A 14,722-nucleotide genomic window follows, 5' to 3' on the forward strand; every position below is an offset into this window, starting at 1 on the left:
ATGTTGCTGCTGGTTCTGGTGCTGCTGATACTGGTGCTGCTGCTGTTGCTGCAACTGATACGGCTGCTGCTGCCGCTGTTGTTGCTGTTGCTGGTGCTTTGCCTGCTGCTGCTGCTGCTGCTGCTGGTGTTGGTGCTCCTGCTGCTGCTGTTGCTGCTGCTGTTGCTGCAGCTATTGCTGCTACTTGTGGTGCTGCTGCTGCTGGTGCTGCTGATGCTGGTGCTGCTGCTGTTACTGCAACTGATACTGCTGCTGGTGCTGTTGCTGTTGCTGTTGCAGCTGGTGATGCTGGTGTTCCTGCTGGTGCTGTTGCTGTTGTTGCTGGTCTTGGTACTGCTTCTACTGGTGGTGTTGTTGCTACTGTGGCCGCTGCTCTTGCTGGTGCTGCTCTGGCTGTTACTGCAGCTGCTGTTGCTGCTGCTGTTGCCGTTGTTGATGGCGTGCTCTCCCTGTTGCTGGTGTTGCTGCTGCTGTTGCTGGTACTGCTGCTGTTGCTGCTGCTGCTGGTGTTGCTGCTGTTGCTGCCGATGGTGATGCTGTCGTTGCTGCTGCTGCTGTTATTGCTGCTGGTGCTGCTGTTGCTGTTGCTGCTGCTATTGCTGATGCTGCTGTTGCTGCTACTGCTGCTGTCCCTATTGTTGTTCGTGCTGCTGCTTTTGGTGCTGCTGCTGCCAGCTGCTGCAGCTGCTGCTGCTGTTGGTACTGCTGCTGCGTTTGCTGCGGCTGTTGCTGCTGCTGGTGCTTTGGCTGCTGCTACTGTTGCTGCCGGTGTTGGTGATGCTGCTGTGCAGCTGCTGCTGTTGCTCCCGCTCTTGCTGTAGCTACTGCTGCTACTCATCCTGTTGCTGCTACCGGTGGTGGTGCTGCTGCTGGTGCTGCTATTGCTGTTGATGCTGGTGTTGCTGCTGCAGCTGCTGCTGGTGGTGCTGTAGTTGCTGCTGCTGTTGCCGTTGTTGATGGCGTGCTCTCCCTGTTGCTGGTGTTGCTGCTGCTGTTGCTGGTACTGCTGTTGTTGCTGCTGCTGCTGGTGTTGCTGCTGTTGCTGCCGATGGTGATGCTGTCGTTGCTGCTGCTGCTGTTATTGCTGCTGGTGCTGCTGTTGCTGTTGCTGCTGCTATTGCTGATGCTGCTGTTGCTGCTACTGCTGCTGTCCCTATTGTTGTTCGTGCTGCTGCTTTTGGTGCTGCTGCTGCCAGCTGCTGCAGCTGCTGCTGCTGTTGGTACTGCTGCTGCGTTTGCTGCGGCTGTTGCTGCTGCTGGTGCTTTGGCTGCTGCTACTGTTGCTGCCGGTGTTGGTGATGCTGCTGTGCAGCTGCTGCTGTTGCTCCCGCTCTTGCTGTAGCTACTGCTGCTACTCATCCTGTTGCTGCTACCGGTGGTGGTGCTGCTGCTGGTGCTGCTATTGCTGTTGATGCTGGTGTTGCTGCTGCAGCTGCTGCTGGTGGTGCTGTAGTTGCTGCTGCTGCTGTTATTGCTGCTGGTACTGCTGTTGCTGTTGCTGCTGCTATTGCTGATTCTGCTGTAGCTGATACTGCTGCTGTCCCTATTGTTGTTCGTGCTGCTGCTGCTGGTGCTGCTGCTGCTAGCTGGTGTAGCTGCTGCTGCTGTTGGTTCTGCTGCTGCTGTTGCTGCTGCTTTTGCTGTTGCTGGTGCTTTGGCTGCTGCTACTGTTGCTGCCGGTGTTGGTGCTTCTGCTGGTGTAGCTGCTGCTATTGCTCCTGCTGTTGCTGTAGCTATTGCTGCTACTGATCCTGTTGCTGCTGCTGGTGGTGGTGCTGCTGCTGGTGCTGCTCTTGCGGTTGCTGCTGGTGTTGCTGCTGTTGCAGCTCATGTTGTTGCTGCTGTTGCTGCTACTGCTGCTTTTCCTGTTGCTGTTGGTGCTGCTGCTTCTGGTGCGGCTGCTGCTTTTGCTGCCAGTGCTGGTGCTGCTGCTGCTGGTGGCTGCTGCTGGAGCAGTTGCTGTTGTTGCTCATGCTGTTGCTGTAGCTATTGTTGCTACTCATCCTGTTACTCCTACTGGTCTGGGTACTGCTGCTGCTGGTGGTGTTGGTGCTGCTGTGGCTGCTGCTTTTGCTGGTGCTGCTCTGGCTGTTACTGCTGCTGCTGTTGCTGCAGCTGTTGCCGCTGTTGATGGCGCTGCTCTTCCTGTTGCTGGTGTTGCTGCTACTGTTGCTGGGACTGCTGCTGTTGCTGCTGCTGCTGCTGCCATTGCTGCTGTTGCTGCTGCTGGTGATGCTGTAGTTGCTGCTGCTGCTGTTATTGCTTTTGGTACTGCTGTTGCTGTTGCTGCTGCTATTGCTGATGCTGCTTTTGCTGCTACTGCTGCTGTCCCTATTGCTGTTCGTGCTGCTGCTTTTGGTGCTGCTGCTGCCAGCTGCTGCAGCTGCTGCTGCTGTTGGTACTGCTGCTGCTGTTGCTGCTGCTGTTGCTGTTGCTGGTGCTTTGGCTGCACCTACTTTTGCTGCCGGTGTTCGTGCTGCTGCTGCTGCTATTGCTGGTGTTGCTCCTGCTGTTGCTGTAGCTTTTGCTGCTACTGATCCTGTTGCTGCTACTGGTGGTGGTGCTGCTTCTGGTGCTGCTCTTGCTGTTGCTGCTGGTGTTGCAGCTGTTGCTGCCGATGGTGATGCTGTAGTTGCTGCTGGTACTGTTATTGCTGCTGCTACTGCTGTTGCTGTTGCTGCTGCTATTGCTGATGCTGCTGTTGCTGCTACTGCTGCTCTCCCTATTGTTGTTCGTGCTGCTGCTGTTGGTGCTGCTGCTGCTAGCTGCTGTAGCTGCTGGTGCTGTTGGTACTGCTGCTGCTGTTGCTGCTGCTGTTGCTGTTGCTGGTGCTTTGGCTGCTGCTACTGTTGCTGCCGGTGTTGGTGCTGCTGCTGGTGCTTTGGCTGCTGTTGCTCCTGCTGCTGCTTTAGATATTGCTGCTACTGATCCTGTTGCTGCTGCTGGTGGTGCTACTGATACTGTTGCTGATACTGGTGGTGGTGCTGCTGCTGGTGCTGCTCTTGATGCTGCTGCTGGTGTTGCTGCTGTTGCTGCTCCTGGTGATGCTGTAGTTGCTGCTGCTGCTGTTATTGCTGCTGGTACTGCTGCTGCTGTTGCTGCTGCTATTGCTGATGCTGCTGTTGCTGCTACTGCTGCTGTCCCTACTGTTGTTCGTGCTGCTGCTTTTGGTGCTGCTGCTGCCAGCTGCTGCAGCTGCTGCTGCTGTTGGTACTGCTGCTGCTTTTGCTGCGGCTGTTGCTGCTGCTGGTGCTTTGGCTGCTGCTACTGTTGCTGCCGGTGTTGGTGATGCTGCTGTGCAGCTGCTGCTGTTGCTCCCGCTCTTGCTGTAGCTACTGCTGCTACTGATCCTGTTGCTGCTACCGGTGGTGGTGCTGCTGCTGGTGCTGCTCTTGCTGTTGCTGCTGGTGTTGCTGCTGTAGCTGCTGCTGGTGATGCTGTAGTTGCTGCTGCTGCAGCTATTGCTGATGCTGCTGTTGCTGCTACTGCTGCTGTTCCTGTTGTTGTTGGTGCTGCTGCATTTGGTGCTGCTGCTGCTAGCTGCTGCAGCTGCTGCTGCTGTTGGTACTGCTGCTGCTGTTGCTGCTGCTGTTGCTGCTGCTGGTGTTTTGGCTGCTGCTACTGTTGCTGCCAGTGCTTCTGCTGCTGCTGCTGGTGGCTGCTGCTGGTGCAGCTGCTATTGTTGCTCCTGCTGTTGCTGTAGCTATTGTTGCTACTGATCCTGTTGCTGCTACTGGTGGTGGTGCTGCTGCTGGTGCTGCTCTTGCTGTTCCTGCTGGTGTTGCTCCTGTTGCTGCAGAAGTAGTTGCTGCTGTTGCTGGTACTGGTGCTGCTGCTTATGCTGTTGCTGCTGCTGTTGCTGGTGCTAGTGCTGCTGATGTTGCTGCTGGTTCTGGTGCTGCTGATACTGGTGCTGCTGCTGTTGCTGCAACTGATACGGCTGCTGCTGCTGCTGTTGTTGCTGTTGCTGGAGCTTTGCCTGCTGCTGCTGCTGCTGCTGGTGTTGGTGCTCCTGCTGCTGCTGTTGCTGCTGCTGTTGCTGCAGCTATTGCTGCTACTGATGCTATTGCTGCTACTGGTGGTGCTGCTGCTGCTGGTGCTGCTGATGCTGGTGCTGCTGCTGTTGCTGCAACTGATACTACTGCTGGTGCTGTTGCTGTTGCTGTTGCAGCTGGTGATGCTGGTGTTCCTGCTGGTGCTGTTGCTGTTTTTGCTGGTCTTGGTACTGCTTCTACTGGTGGTGTTGTTGCTACTGTGGCTGCTGCTCTTGCTGGTGCTGCTCTGGCTGTTACTACAGCTGCTATTGCTGCTGCTGCTGCTGCTGTTATTGCTGCTGGTACTGCTGTTCCTGCTGCGGCTGCTATTGCTGATGCTGCTGTTGCTGCTACTGCTGCTGTTCCTGTTGTTGTTGGTGCTGCTGCTGTTGGTGCTTTTGCTGCTAGCTGCTGCAGCTGCTGCTGCTGTTGGTACTGCTGCTGCTGTTGCTGCTGCTGGTGCTTTGGCTGCTGCTACTGTTGCTGCCAGTGCTGGTGCTGCTGCTGCTGTTGGCTGCTACTGGTGCAGCTGCTGTTGTTGCTCCTGCTGTTGCTGTAGCTATTGTTGCTACTGATCCTGTGGCTGCTACTGGTCGTGGTGCTGCTGCTGGTGCTGCTCCTGCTGTTGCTGCTCGTGTTGCTCCTGTTGCTGCAGATGTATTTGCTGCTGTTGCTGGTACTGGTGCTGCTGCTTATGCTGTTGCTGCTGCTGTTGCTGGTGCTAGTGCTGCTGATGTTGCTGCTGGTTCTGGTGCTGCTGATACTGTTGCTGCTGCTGTTGCTGCAACTGATACGGCTGCTGCTGCTGCTGTTGTTGCTGTAGCTGGTGCTTTGGCTGCTGCTGCTGCTGTTGCTGCTTGTGTTGGTGCTCCTGCTGCTGCTGTTGCTGCTGCTGTTGCTGCAGCTATTGCTGCTACTGATGCTATTGCTGCTACTGGTGGTGCTGCAGCTGCTGGTGTTGCTGATGCTGGTGCTGCTGCTGTTGCTGCAACTGATACTGCTGCTGGTGCTCTTGCTGTTGCTGTTGCAGCTGGTGATGCTGGTGTTCCTGCTGGTGCTGTTGCTGTTGTTGCTGGTGTTGGTACTGCTGCTGCTGGTGGTGTTGGTGCTGCTGTGGCTGCTGCTTTTGCTAGTGCTTCTCTGGCTGTTACTGCAGCTGCTGTTGCCGCTGTTGATGATGCTGCTCTTCCTGTTGCCGGTGTTGCTGCTGCTGTTGCTGGAACTGCTGCTGTTGCTGCTCCTGCTGCTGCCATTGCTGCTGTTGCTGCTGCTGGTGATGCTGTAGTTGCTGCTGCTGCTGTTATTGCTGCTGATACTGCTGTTGCTGTTGCTGCAGCTATTGTTGATGCTGCTGTTGCTGCTACTGCTGCTGTTCCTGTTGTTGTTGGTGCTGCTGCATTTGGTGCTGCTGCTGCTAGCTGCTGCAGCTGCTGCTGCTGTTGGTACTGCTGCTGCTGTTGCTGCTGCTGTTACTGCTGCTGGTGTTTTGGCTGCTGCTACTGTTGCTGCCAGTGCTTCTGCTGCTGCGGCTGGTGGCTGCTGCTGGTGCAGCTGCTGTTGTTGCTCCTGCTGTTGCTGTAGCTATTGTTGCCACTGATCCTGTTGCTGCTACTGGTGGTGGTGCTGCTGCTGGTGCTGCTCTTGCTGTTCCTGCTGGTGTTGCTCCTGTTGCTGCAGATGTAGTTGCAGCTGTTGCTGGTACTGGTGCTGCTGAATATGCTGTTGCTGCTGCTGTTGCTGGTGCTAGTGCTGCTGATGTTGCTGCTGGTTCTGGTGCTGCTGATACTGGTGCTGCTGCTGTTGCTGCAACTGATACGGCTGCTGCTGCCGCTGTTGTTGCTGTGGCTGGAGCTTTGCCTGCTGCTGCTGCTGCTGCTGCTGGTGTTGGCGCTCCTGCTGCTGCTGTTGCTGCTGCTGTTGCTGCAGCTATTGCTGCTACTGATGCTATTGCTGCTACTGGTGGTGCTGCTGCTGGTGCTGCTGATGCTGGTGCTGCTGCTGTTACTGCAACTGATACTACTGCTGGTGCTGTTGCTGTTGCTGTTGCAGCTGGTGATGCTGGTGTTCCTGCTGGTGCTGTTGCTGTTTTTGCTGGTCTTGGTACTGCTTCTACTGGTGGTGTTGTTGCTACTGTGGCTGCTGCTCTTGCTGGTGCTGCTCTGGCTGTTACTGCAGCTGCTGTTGCTGCTGCTGTTGCTGCTGTTGATGGCGCTGCTCTCCCTGTTGCTGGTGTTGCTGCTGCTGTTGCTGGTACTGCTGCTGTTGCTGCTGCTGCTGCTGGTGTTGCTGCTGTTGCTGCTGCTGGTGATGCTGTCGTTGCTGCTGCTGCTGTTATTGCTGCTGCTACTGCTGTTGCTGTTGCTGCTGCTATTGCTGATGCTGCTGTTGCTGCTACTGCTGCTGTCCCTATTGTTGTTCGTGCTGCTGCTTTTGGTGCTGCTGCTGCCAGCTGCTGCAGCTGCTGCTGCTGTTGGTACTGCTGCTGCTTTTGCTGCGGCTGTTGCTGCTGCTGGTGCTTTGGCTGCTGCTACTGTTGCTGCCGGTGTTGGTGATGCTGCTGTGCAGCTGCTGCTGTTGCTCCCGCTGTTGCTGTAGCTACTGCTGCTACTGATCCTGTTGCTGCTACCGGTGGTGGTGCTGCTGCTGGTGCTGCTCTTGCTGTTGCTGCTGGTGTTGCTGCTGTAGCTGCTGCTGGTGATGCTGTAGTTGCTGCTGCTGCTGTTATTGCTGCTGGTACTGCTGTTGCTGTTGCTGCTGCTATTGCTGATTCTGCTGTAGCTGATACTGCTGCTGTCCCTATTGTTGTTCGTGCTGCTGCTGCTGGTGCTTCTGCTGCTAGCTGCTGTAGCTGCTGCTGCTGTTGGTTCTGCTGCTGCTGTTGCTGCTGCTTTTGCTGTTGCTGGTGCTTTGGCTGCTGCTACTGTTGCTGCCGGTGTTGGTGCTTCTGCTGGTGTAGCTGCTGCTGTTGCTCCTGCTGTTGCTGTGGCTATTGCTGCTACTGATCCTGTTGCTGCTACTGGTGGTGGTGCTGCTGCTGGTGCTGCTCTTGCTGTTGCTGCTGGTGTTGCTGCTGTTGCAGCTCATGTTGTTGCTGCTGTTGCTGCTACTGCTGCTTTTCCTGTTGCTGTTGGTGCTGCTGCTTCTGGTGAGGCTGCTGCTGTTGCTGCCAGTGCTGGTGCTGCTGCTGCTGGTGGATGCTGCTGGAGCAGTTGCTGTTGTTGCTCCTGCTTTTGCTGTAGCTATTGTTGCTACTCATCCTGTTGCTCCTACTGGTCTGGGTACTGCTGCTGCTGGTGGTGTTGGTGCTGCTTTGGCTGCTGCTTTTGCTGGTGCTGCTCTGGCTGTTACTGCTGCTGCTGTTGCTGCAGCTGTTGCCGCTGTTGATGGCGCTGCTCTTCCTGTTGCTGGTGTTGCTGCTACTGTTGCTGGTACTGCTGCTGTTGCTGCTGCTGCTGCTGCCATTGCTACTGTTGCTGCTGCTGGTGATGCTGTAGTTGCTGCTGCTGCTGTTATTGCTTTTGGTACTGCTGTTGCTGTTGCTGCTGCTATTGCTGATGCTGCTTTTGCTGCTAATGCTGCTGTCCCTATTGCTGTTCGTGCTGCTGCTTTTGGTGCTGCTGCTGCCAGCTGCTGCAGCTGCTGCTGCTGTTGGTACGGCTGCTGATGTTGCTGCTGCTGTTGCTGTTGCTGGTGCTTTGGCTGCACCTACTTTTGCTGCCGGTGTTCGTGCTGCTGCTGCTGCTATTGCTGGTGTTGCTCCTGCTGTTGCTGTAGCTATTGCTGCTACTGATCCTGTTGCTGCTACTGGTGGTGGTGCTGCTTCTGGTGCTGCTCTTGCTGTTGCTGCTGGTGTTGCAGCTGTTGCTGCCGATGGTGATGCTGTAGTTGCTGCTGGTACTGTTATTGCTGCTGCTACTGCTGTTGCTGTTGCTGCTGCTCTTGCTGATGCTGCTGTTGCTGCTACTGTTGCTGTCCCTATTGTTGTTCGTGCTGCTGCTGTTGGTGCTGCTGCTGCTAGCTGCTGTAGCTGCTGGTGCTGTTGGTACTGCTGCTGCTGTTGCTGCTGCTGTTGCTGTTGCTGGTGCTTTGGCTGCTGCTACTGTTGCTGCCGGTGTTGGTGCTGCTGCTGGTGCTTTGGCTGCTGTTGCTCCTGCTGCTGCTTTAGCTATTGCTGCTACTGATCCTGTTGCTGCTGCTGTTCGTGCTACTGATCCTGTTGCTGATACTGGTGGTGGTGCTGCTGCTGGTGCTGCTCTTCATGCTGCTGCTGGTGTTGCTGCTGCTGCTGCTGCTGGTGATGCTGTAGTTGCTGCTGCTGCTGTTATTGCTGCTGGTACTGCTGTTGCTGTTGCTGCTGGTATTGCTGATGCTGCTGTTGCTGCTACTGCTGCTGTCCCTATTGTTGTTCGTGCTGCTTATTTTGGTGCTGCTGCTGCCAGCTGCTGCAGCTGCTCTTGCTGTTGGTACTGCTGCGGCTGTTGCTGCTGCTGTTGCTGTTGCTGGTGCTTTGGCTGCTGCAACAGTTGCTGCCAGTGTTGGTGCTGCTGCTGGTGCTTTGGCTGCTGTGGCTCCTGCTGTTGCTGTAGATATTGCTGCAACTGATCCTGTTGCTGCTACTGGTGGTGGTGCTGCAGCTGGTGCTGCTACTGATCCTGTTGCTGATACTGGTGGTGGTGCTGCTGCTGGTGCTGCTCTTGCTGTTGCTGCAGCTGTTGCTGCTGTTGCTGCTGCTGGTGATACTGTAGTTGCTGCTGCTGCTGTTATTGCTGCTGGTACTGCTGGTGCTGTTGCTGCTGCTATTGCTGATGCTGCTGTTGCTGCTACTGCTGCTGTTCCTGTTGTTGTTGGTGCTGCTGCTGTTGGTGCTGCTGCTGCCAGCTGCTGCAGCTGCTCCTGCTGTTGGTACTGCTGCTGCTGTTGCTGCTGCTGTTTCTGATGCTTGTGCTTTGGCTGCTGCTACTGTTGCTGCCAGTGCTGGTGCTGCTGCTGCTGGTGGCTGCTGATGGAGCAGTTGCTGTTGTTGCTCATGCTGTTGCTGTAGCTATTGTTGCTACTCATCCTGTTGCTCCTACTGGTCTGGGTACTGCTGCTGCTGGTGGTGTTGGTGCTGCTGTGGCTGCTGCTTTTGCTGGTGCTGCTCTGGCTGTTACTGCTGCTGCTGTTGCTGCTGCTGTTGCCGCTGTTGATGGCGCTGCTCTTCCTGTTGCTGGTGTTGCTGCTACTGTTGCTGGTACTGCTGCTGTTGCTGCTGCTGCTGCTGCCATTGCTGCTGTTGCTGCTGCTGGTGATGCTGTAGTTGCTGCTGCTGCTGTTATTGCTTTTGGTACTGCTGTTGCTGTTGCTGCTGCTATTGCTGATGCAGCTTTTGCTGCTAATGCTGCTGTCCCTATTGTTGTTCGTGCTGCTGCTTTTGGTGCTGCTGCTGCCAGCTGCTGCAGCTGCTGCTGCTGTTGGTACTGCTGCTGCTGTTGCTGCTGCTGTTGCTGTTACTGGTGCTTTGGCTGCACCTACTTTTGCTGCCGGTTTTCGTGCTGCTGCTGCTGCTATTGCTGGTGTTGCTCCTGCTGTTGCTGTAGCTATTGCTGCTACTGATCCTGTTGCTGCTACTGGTGGTGGTGCTGCTGCTGGTGCTGCTCTTGCTGTTGCTGCTGGTGTTGCTGCTGTTGCTGCCGATGGTGATGCTGTAGTTGCTGCTGGTGTTGTTATTGCTGCTGCTACTGCTGTTGCTGTTGCTGCTGCTATTGCTGATGCTGGTGTTGCTGCTACTGCTGCTGTCCCTATTGTTGTTCGTGCTGCTGCTGTTGGTGCTGCTGCTGCTAGCTGCTGTAGCTGCTGGTGCTGTTGGTACTGCTGCTGCTGTTGCTGCTGCTGTTGCTGTTGCTGGTGCTTTGGCTGCTGCTACTGTTGCTGCCGGTGTTGGTGCTGCTGCTGGTGCTTTGGCTGCTGTTGCTCCTGCTGCTGCTTTAGCTATTGCTGCTACTGATCCTGTTGTTGCTGCTGCTGGTGGTGCTACTGATCCTGTTGCTGATACTGGTGGTGGTGCTGCTGCTGGTGCTGCTCTTGATGCTGCTGCTGGTGTTGCTGCTGTTGCTGCTCCTGGTGATGCTGTAGTTGCTGCTGCTGCTGTTATTGCTGCTGGTACTGCTGCTGGTGTTGCTGCTGCTATTGCTGATGCTGCTGTTGCTGCTACTGCTGCTGTCCCTATTGTTGTTCGTGCTGCTGCTTTTGGTGCTGCTGCTGCCAGCTGCTGCAGCTGCTGCTGCTGTTGGTACTGCTGCTGCTTTTGCTGTGGCTGTTGCTGCTGCTGGTGCTTTGGCTGCTGCTACTGTTGCTGCCAGTGTTGGTGATGCTGCTGTGCAGCTGCTGCTGATGCTGTCGTTGCTGCTGCTGCTGTTATTGCTTTTGGTACTGCTGTTGCTGTTGCTGCTGCTATTGCTGATGCTGCTTTTGCTGCTAATGCTGCTGTAACTATTGTTGTTCGTGCTGCTGATTTTGGTGCTGCTGCTGCCAGCTGCTGCAGCTGCTGCTGCTGTTGGTACTGCTGCTGCTGTTGCTGCTGCTGTTGCTGTTGCTGGTGCTTTGGCTGCACCTACTTTTGCTGCCGGTGTTCGTGCTGCTGCTGCTGCTTTGGCTGGTGTTGCTCCTGCTGTTGCTGTAGCTATTGCTGCTACTGATCCTGGTGCTGCTACTGGTGGTGGTGCTGCTGCTGGTGCTGCTCTTGCTGTTGCTGCTGGTGTTGCTGCTGTTGCTGCCGATGGTGATGCTGTAGTTGCTGCTGGTGCTGTTATTGCTGCAGCTACTGCTGTTGCTGTTGCAGCTTCTATTTCTGATGCTGCTGTTGCTGCTACTGCTGCTGTCCCTATTGTTGTTCGTGCTGCTGCTGTTGGTGCTGCTGCTGCTAGCCGCTGTAGCTGCTGGTGCTGTTGGTACTGCTGCTGCTGTTGCTGCTGCTGTTGCTGCTGCTGGTGCTTTGGCTGCTGTTGCTCCTGCTGATGCTGTAGCTATTGCTGCTACTGATCCTGTTGCTGCTGCTGGTGTTGCTACTGATCCTGTTGCTGATACTGGTGGTGGTGCTGCTGATGGTGCTGCTCTTGCTGTTGCTGCTGGTGTTGCTGCTGTTGCTGCTGCTGGTGATGCTCTAGTTGCTGCTGCTGCTGTTATTGCTGCTGGTACTGCTGTTGCTGTTGCTGCAGCTATTGTTGATGCTGCTGTTGCTGCTACTGCTGCTGTTCCTGTTGTTGTTGGTGCTGCTGCTGTTGGTACTGCTGCTGCTGTAGCTGCTGCTGGTGCTTTGGCTGCTGCTACTGTTGCTGCCAGTGCCATTGCTGCTGTTGCTTGTGGCTGCTGCTGGTGCAGCTGGTGTTGTTTCTCCTGCTGTTGCTGTAGCTATTGTTGCTACTGATCCTTTTGCTGCTACTGGTCGTGGTGCTGCTGCTGGAGCTGCTCTTGCTGTTGCTGCTGGTGTTGCTCCTGTTGCTGCAGATGTAGTTGCTGCTGTTGCTGGTACTTGTGCTGCTGCTTATGCTGCTGCAGCTGGTGCTTTTGGTACTGCTGCTGCTGTTGCTGCTGCTATTGCTGTTGCTGGTGCTTTGGCTGCTGCTACTGTTGCTGCCGGTGTTCGTGCTGCAGCTGGTGCAGCTGCTGCTGTTGCTCCTGCTGTTGCTGTAGCTATTTCGGCTACTGATCCTGTTACTGATACTGGTGGTGGTGCTGCTGCTGGTGCTGCTCTTGCTGTTGCTGCTGGTGTTGCTGCTGTTGCAGCTCATGTTGTTGCTGCTGTTGCTGCTACTGCTGCTGTTCCTGTTGCTGTTGTTGCTCCTGCTGTTGCTGTAGCTATTGCTGCTACTGATCCTGTTGCTGCTACTGGTTGTGGTGCTGCTGCTGTTGCTGCTGCTGTTGCTGCTCGTGTTGCTCATGTTGCTGCAGATGTAGTTGCTGCTGTTGCTGGTACTGGTGCTGCTGCTCATGCTGTTGCCTCTGCTGTTGCTGGTGCTAGTGCTGCCGATGTTGCTGCTGGTTCTGGTGCTGCTGATACTGGTGCTGCTGATGTTGCTGCAACTGATACGGCTGTTGCTGCTGCTGCTGTTGCTGTTGCTGGTGCTTTGGCTGCTGCTGCTGCTGTTGCTGCTGGTGTTGGTGCTCCTGCTGCTGCTGTTGCTGCTGCTGTTGCTGCAGCTATTGCTGCTACTGATGCTTTTGGTGCTACTGGTGGTGCTGCTGCTGCTGGTGCTGCTGCTGTTGCTGCATCTGATACTGCTGCTGGTGCTGTTGCTGTTGCAGCTGGTGATGCTGGTGTTCCTGCTGGTGCTGTTGCTGTTGTTGCTGGTGTTGGTACTGCTGCTGCTGGTGGTGTTGGTGCTGCTGTGGCTGCTGCTTTTGCTGGTGCTGCTCTGGCTGTTACTGCTGCTGCTGTTGCTGCTGCTGTTGCTGATGCTGCTGTTGCTGCTACTGCTTCTGTCCCTATTGTGGTTCGTGCTGCTGCTTTTGGTGCTGCTGCTGCCAGCTGCTGCAGCTGCTGCTGCTGTTAGTACTGCTGCTGCTGTTGTTGCTGCTGTTGCTGTTGCTGGTGCTTTGCCTGCTGCTACTGTTGATGCCGGTGTTGGTGCTGCTTCTGGTGCTTTGGCTGCTGTTGCTCCTGCTGCTGCTGTAGATATTGCTGCTACTGATCCTGTTGCTGCTGCTGGTGGTGGTGCTGCTGCTGGTGCTGCTACTGATCCTGTTGCTGATACTGGTGGTGGTGCTGCTGCTGGTGCTGCTCTTGCTGTTGCTGCTGGTGTTGCTGCTGTTACTGCTGCTGGTGATGCTGTAGTTGCTGCTGCTGCTGTTGATGCTGCTGGTACTGCTGTTGCTGCAGCTATTGCTGATGCTGCTGTTGCTGCTACTGCTGCTGTTCCTGTTGTTGTTGGTGCTGCTGCTGTTGGTGCTGCTGCTTCTAGCTGCTGCAGCTGCTGGTGCTGATGGTACTGCTGCTGCCTTTGCTGCTGCTGGTGCTTTGGCTGCTGCTACTGTTGCTGCCAGTGCTGGTGCTGCTGCTGCTGGTGGCTGCAGCTGGTGCAGCTGCTGTTGTTGCTCCTGCTGTTGCTCTAGCTATTGCTGCAACTGATCCTGTTGCTGCTACTGGTCGTGGTGCCGCTGCTGGTGCTGCTCTTGCTGCTGCTGCTGGTGTTGCTGCTGTTGCTACTGCTGGTGATGCTGTAGTTGCTGCTGTTGCTGTTATTGCTGCTGGTACTGCTGTTGCTGAGGCTGCTGCTATTGCTGGAGCTGCTGTTGCTGCTACTGCTGCTGTCCCTATTGTTGTTCGTGCTGCTGCTGTTGGTGCTGCTGCTGCTAGCTGCTGTAGCTGCTGGTGCTGTTGGTACTGCTGCTGCTGTTGCTGCTGCTGTTGCCGTTGCTGATGCTTTGGCTGCTGCTACTGTTGCTGCCAGTGCTGGTGCTACTGCAGCTGGTGTCTGATGCTGGTGCAGCTGCTGTTGTTTCCTGCTGTTGCTGTAGCTATTGCTACTACTGATCCTGTTGCTGCTACTGGTGGTGGTGCTGCTGCTGGTGCTGCTCTTGCAGCTGCTGCTGGTGTTGCTCCTGTTACTGCAGATGTAATTGCTGCTGTTGCTGGTACTGGTGCTGCTGCTCATGCTGTTGCATCTGCTGTTGCAGGTTCTAGAGCTGCTGATGTTTCTGCTGGTTCTGGTGCTGCTGATACTGGTGCTGCTGCTGTTGCTGCAACTCATATGGCTGCTGCTGCTGCTGTTGCTGTTGCTGGTGCTTTGGCTGCTGCTGCTGCTGCTGTTGCTGCTGGTGTTGGTGCTCCTGCTGCTGCTGTTGCTGCTGCTGTTGCTGCAGCTATTGCTGCTACTGATGCTATTGCTGCTACTGGTGGTGCTGCTGCTGCTGGTGCTGCTGATGCTGGTGCAGCTGCTGTTGCTGCAACTGATACTGCTGCTGGTGCTTTTGCTGTTGCTGTTGCAGCTGGTGATGCTGGTGTTCCTGCTGGTGCTGTTGCTGTTGTTGCTGGTGTTGGTACTGCTGCTGCTGGTGGTGTTGGTGCTGCTGTGGCTGCTGCTTTTGCTGGTGCTGCTCTGGCTGTTACTGCTGCTGCTGTTGCTGCTGTTGTTGCCGCTGTTGATGGCGCTGCTCTTCCTGTTGCTGGTGTTGCTGCTGCTGTTGCTGGTACTGCTGCTGTTGCTGCTGCTGCTGCTGACATTGCTGCTCTTGCTGCTGCTGGTGATGCTGTAGTTGCTGCTGCTGCTGTTATTGCTGCTGGTACTGCTGTTGCTGTTGCTGCTGCTATTGCTGATGCTGCCGTTGCTGCTGCTGCTGCTGACCCTATTGTTGTTCCTGCTGCTGCTTTTGGTGCTGCTACTGTCAGCTGCTGCAGCTCCTACTGCTGTTGGTACTGCTGCTGCTGTTGCTGCTGCTGTTGCTGTTGCTGCTGCTTTGGCTGCTGCTATTGTTGCTGCCGGTGTTGGTGCTGCTGCTGCTGCTTTGGCTGCTGTTGCTCCTGCTGTTGCTGTAGATATTGCTGTTACTGATCCTTTTGCTGATACTGATGGTGGTGCTGCTGCTGGTGCTATTCTTGCTGTTTCTGCAGGTGTTGCTGCTGTTGCAGCTGATGTTGTTGCTGCTGTTGCTGCTACTGCTGCTGTTCCAGCTGCTGTTGGTGCTGCTGCTTTTGGTGCTGCTGCTGGTCGTTG

General features: G+C 55.6%; 1 protein-coding gene and 2 pseudogenes across 1 annotated transcript; all 3 read right to left on the bottom strand.

Moving 5' to 3' along the window:
- On the bottom strand, positions 1–570 carry LOC121291950 (annotated as a pseudogene).
- A 2,022-nt stretch (positions 571–2,592) lies between these two features.
- On the bottom strand, positions 2,593–3,112 carry LOC121291966 (uncharacterized protein DDB_G0271670-like; the record flags this gene model as incomplete). Its single annotated transcript, XM_041213671.1, has 2 exons — positions 2,593–2,906; positions 2,974–3,112. Coding segments are annotated over 2 exons (453 nt in total), but the record flags the coding sequence as incomplete, so codon positions are not given.
- Positions 3,113–11,584: 8,472 nt separating this feature from the next.
- On the bottom strand, positions 11,585–14,519 carry LOC121288153 (annotated as a pseudogene).
- Positions 14,520–14,722: the final 203 nt, after the last annotated feature.

The sequence above is a fragment of the Carcharodon carcharias genome, chromosome 2, assembly GCF_017639515.1.
Source record: "Carcharodon carcharias isolate sCarCar2 chromosome 2, sCarCar2.pri, whole genome shotgun sequence".
In the NCBI taxonomy this organism is placed as follows: Eukaryota; Metazoa; Chordata; class Chondrichthyes; order Lamniformes; family Lamnidae; genus Carcharodon; species Carcharodon carcharias.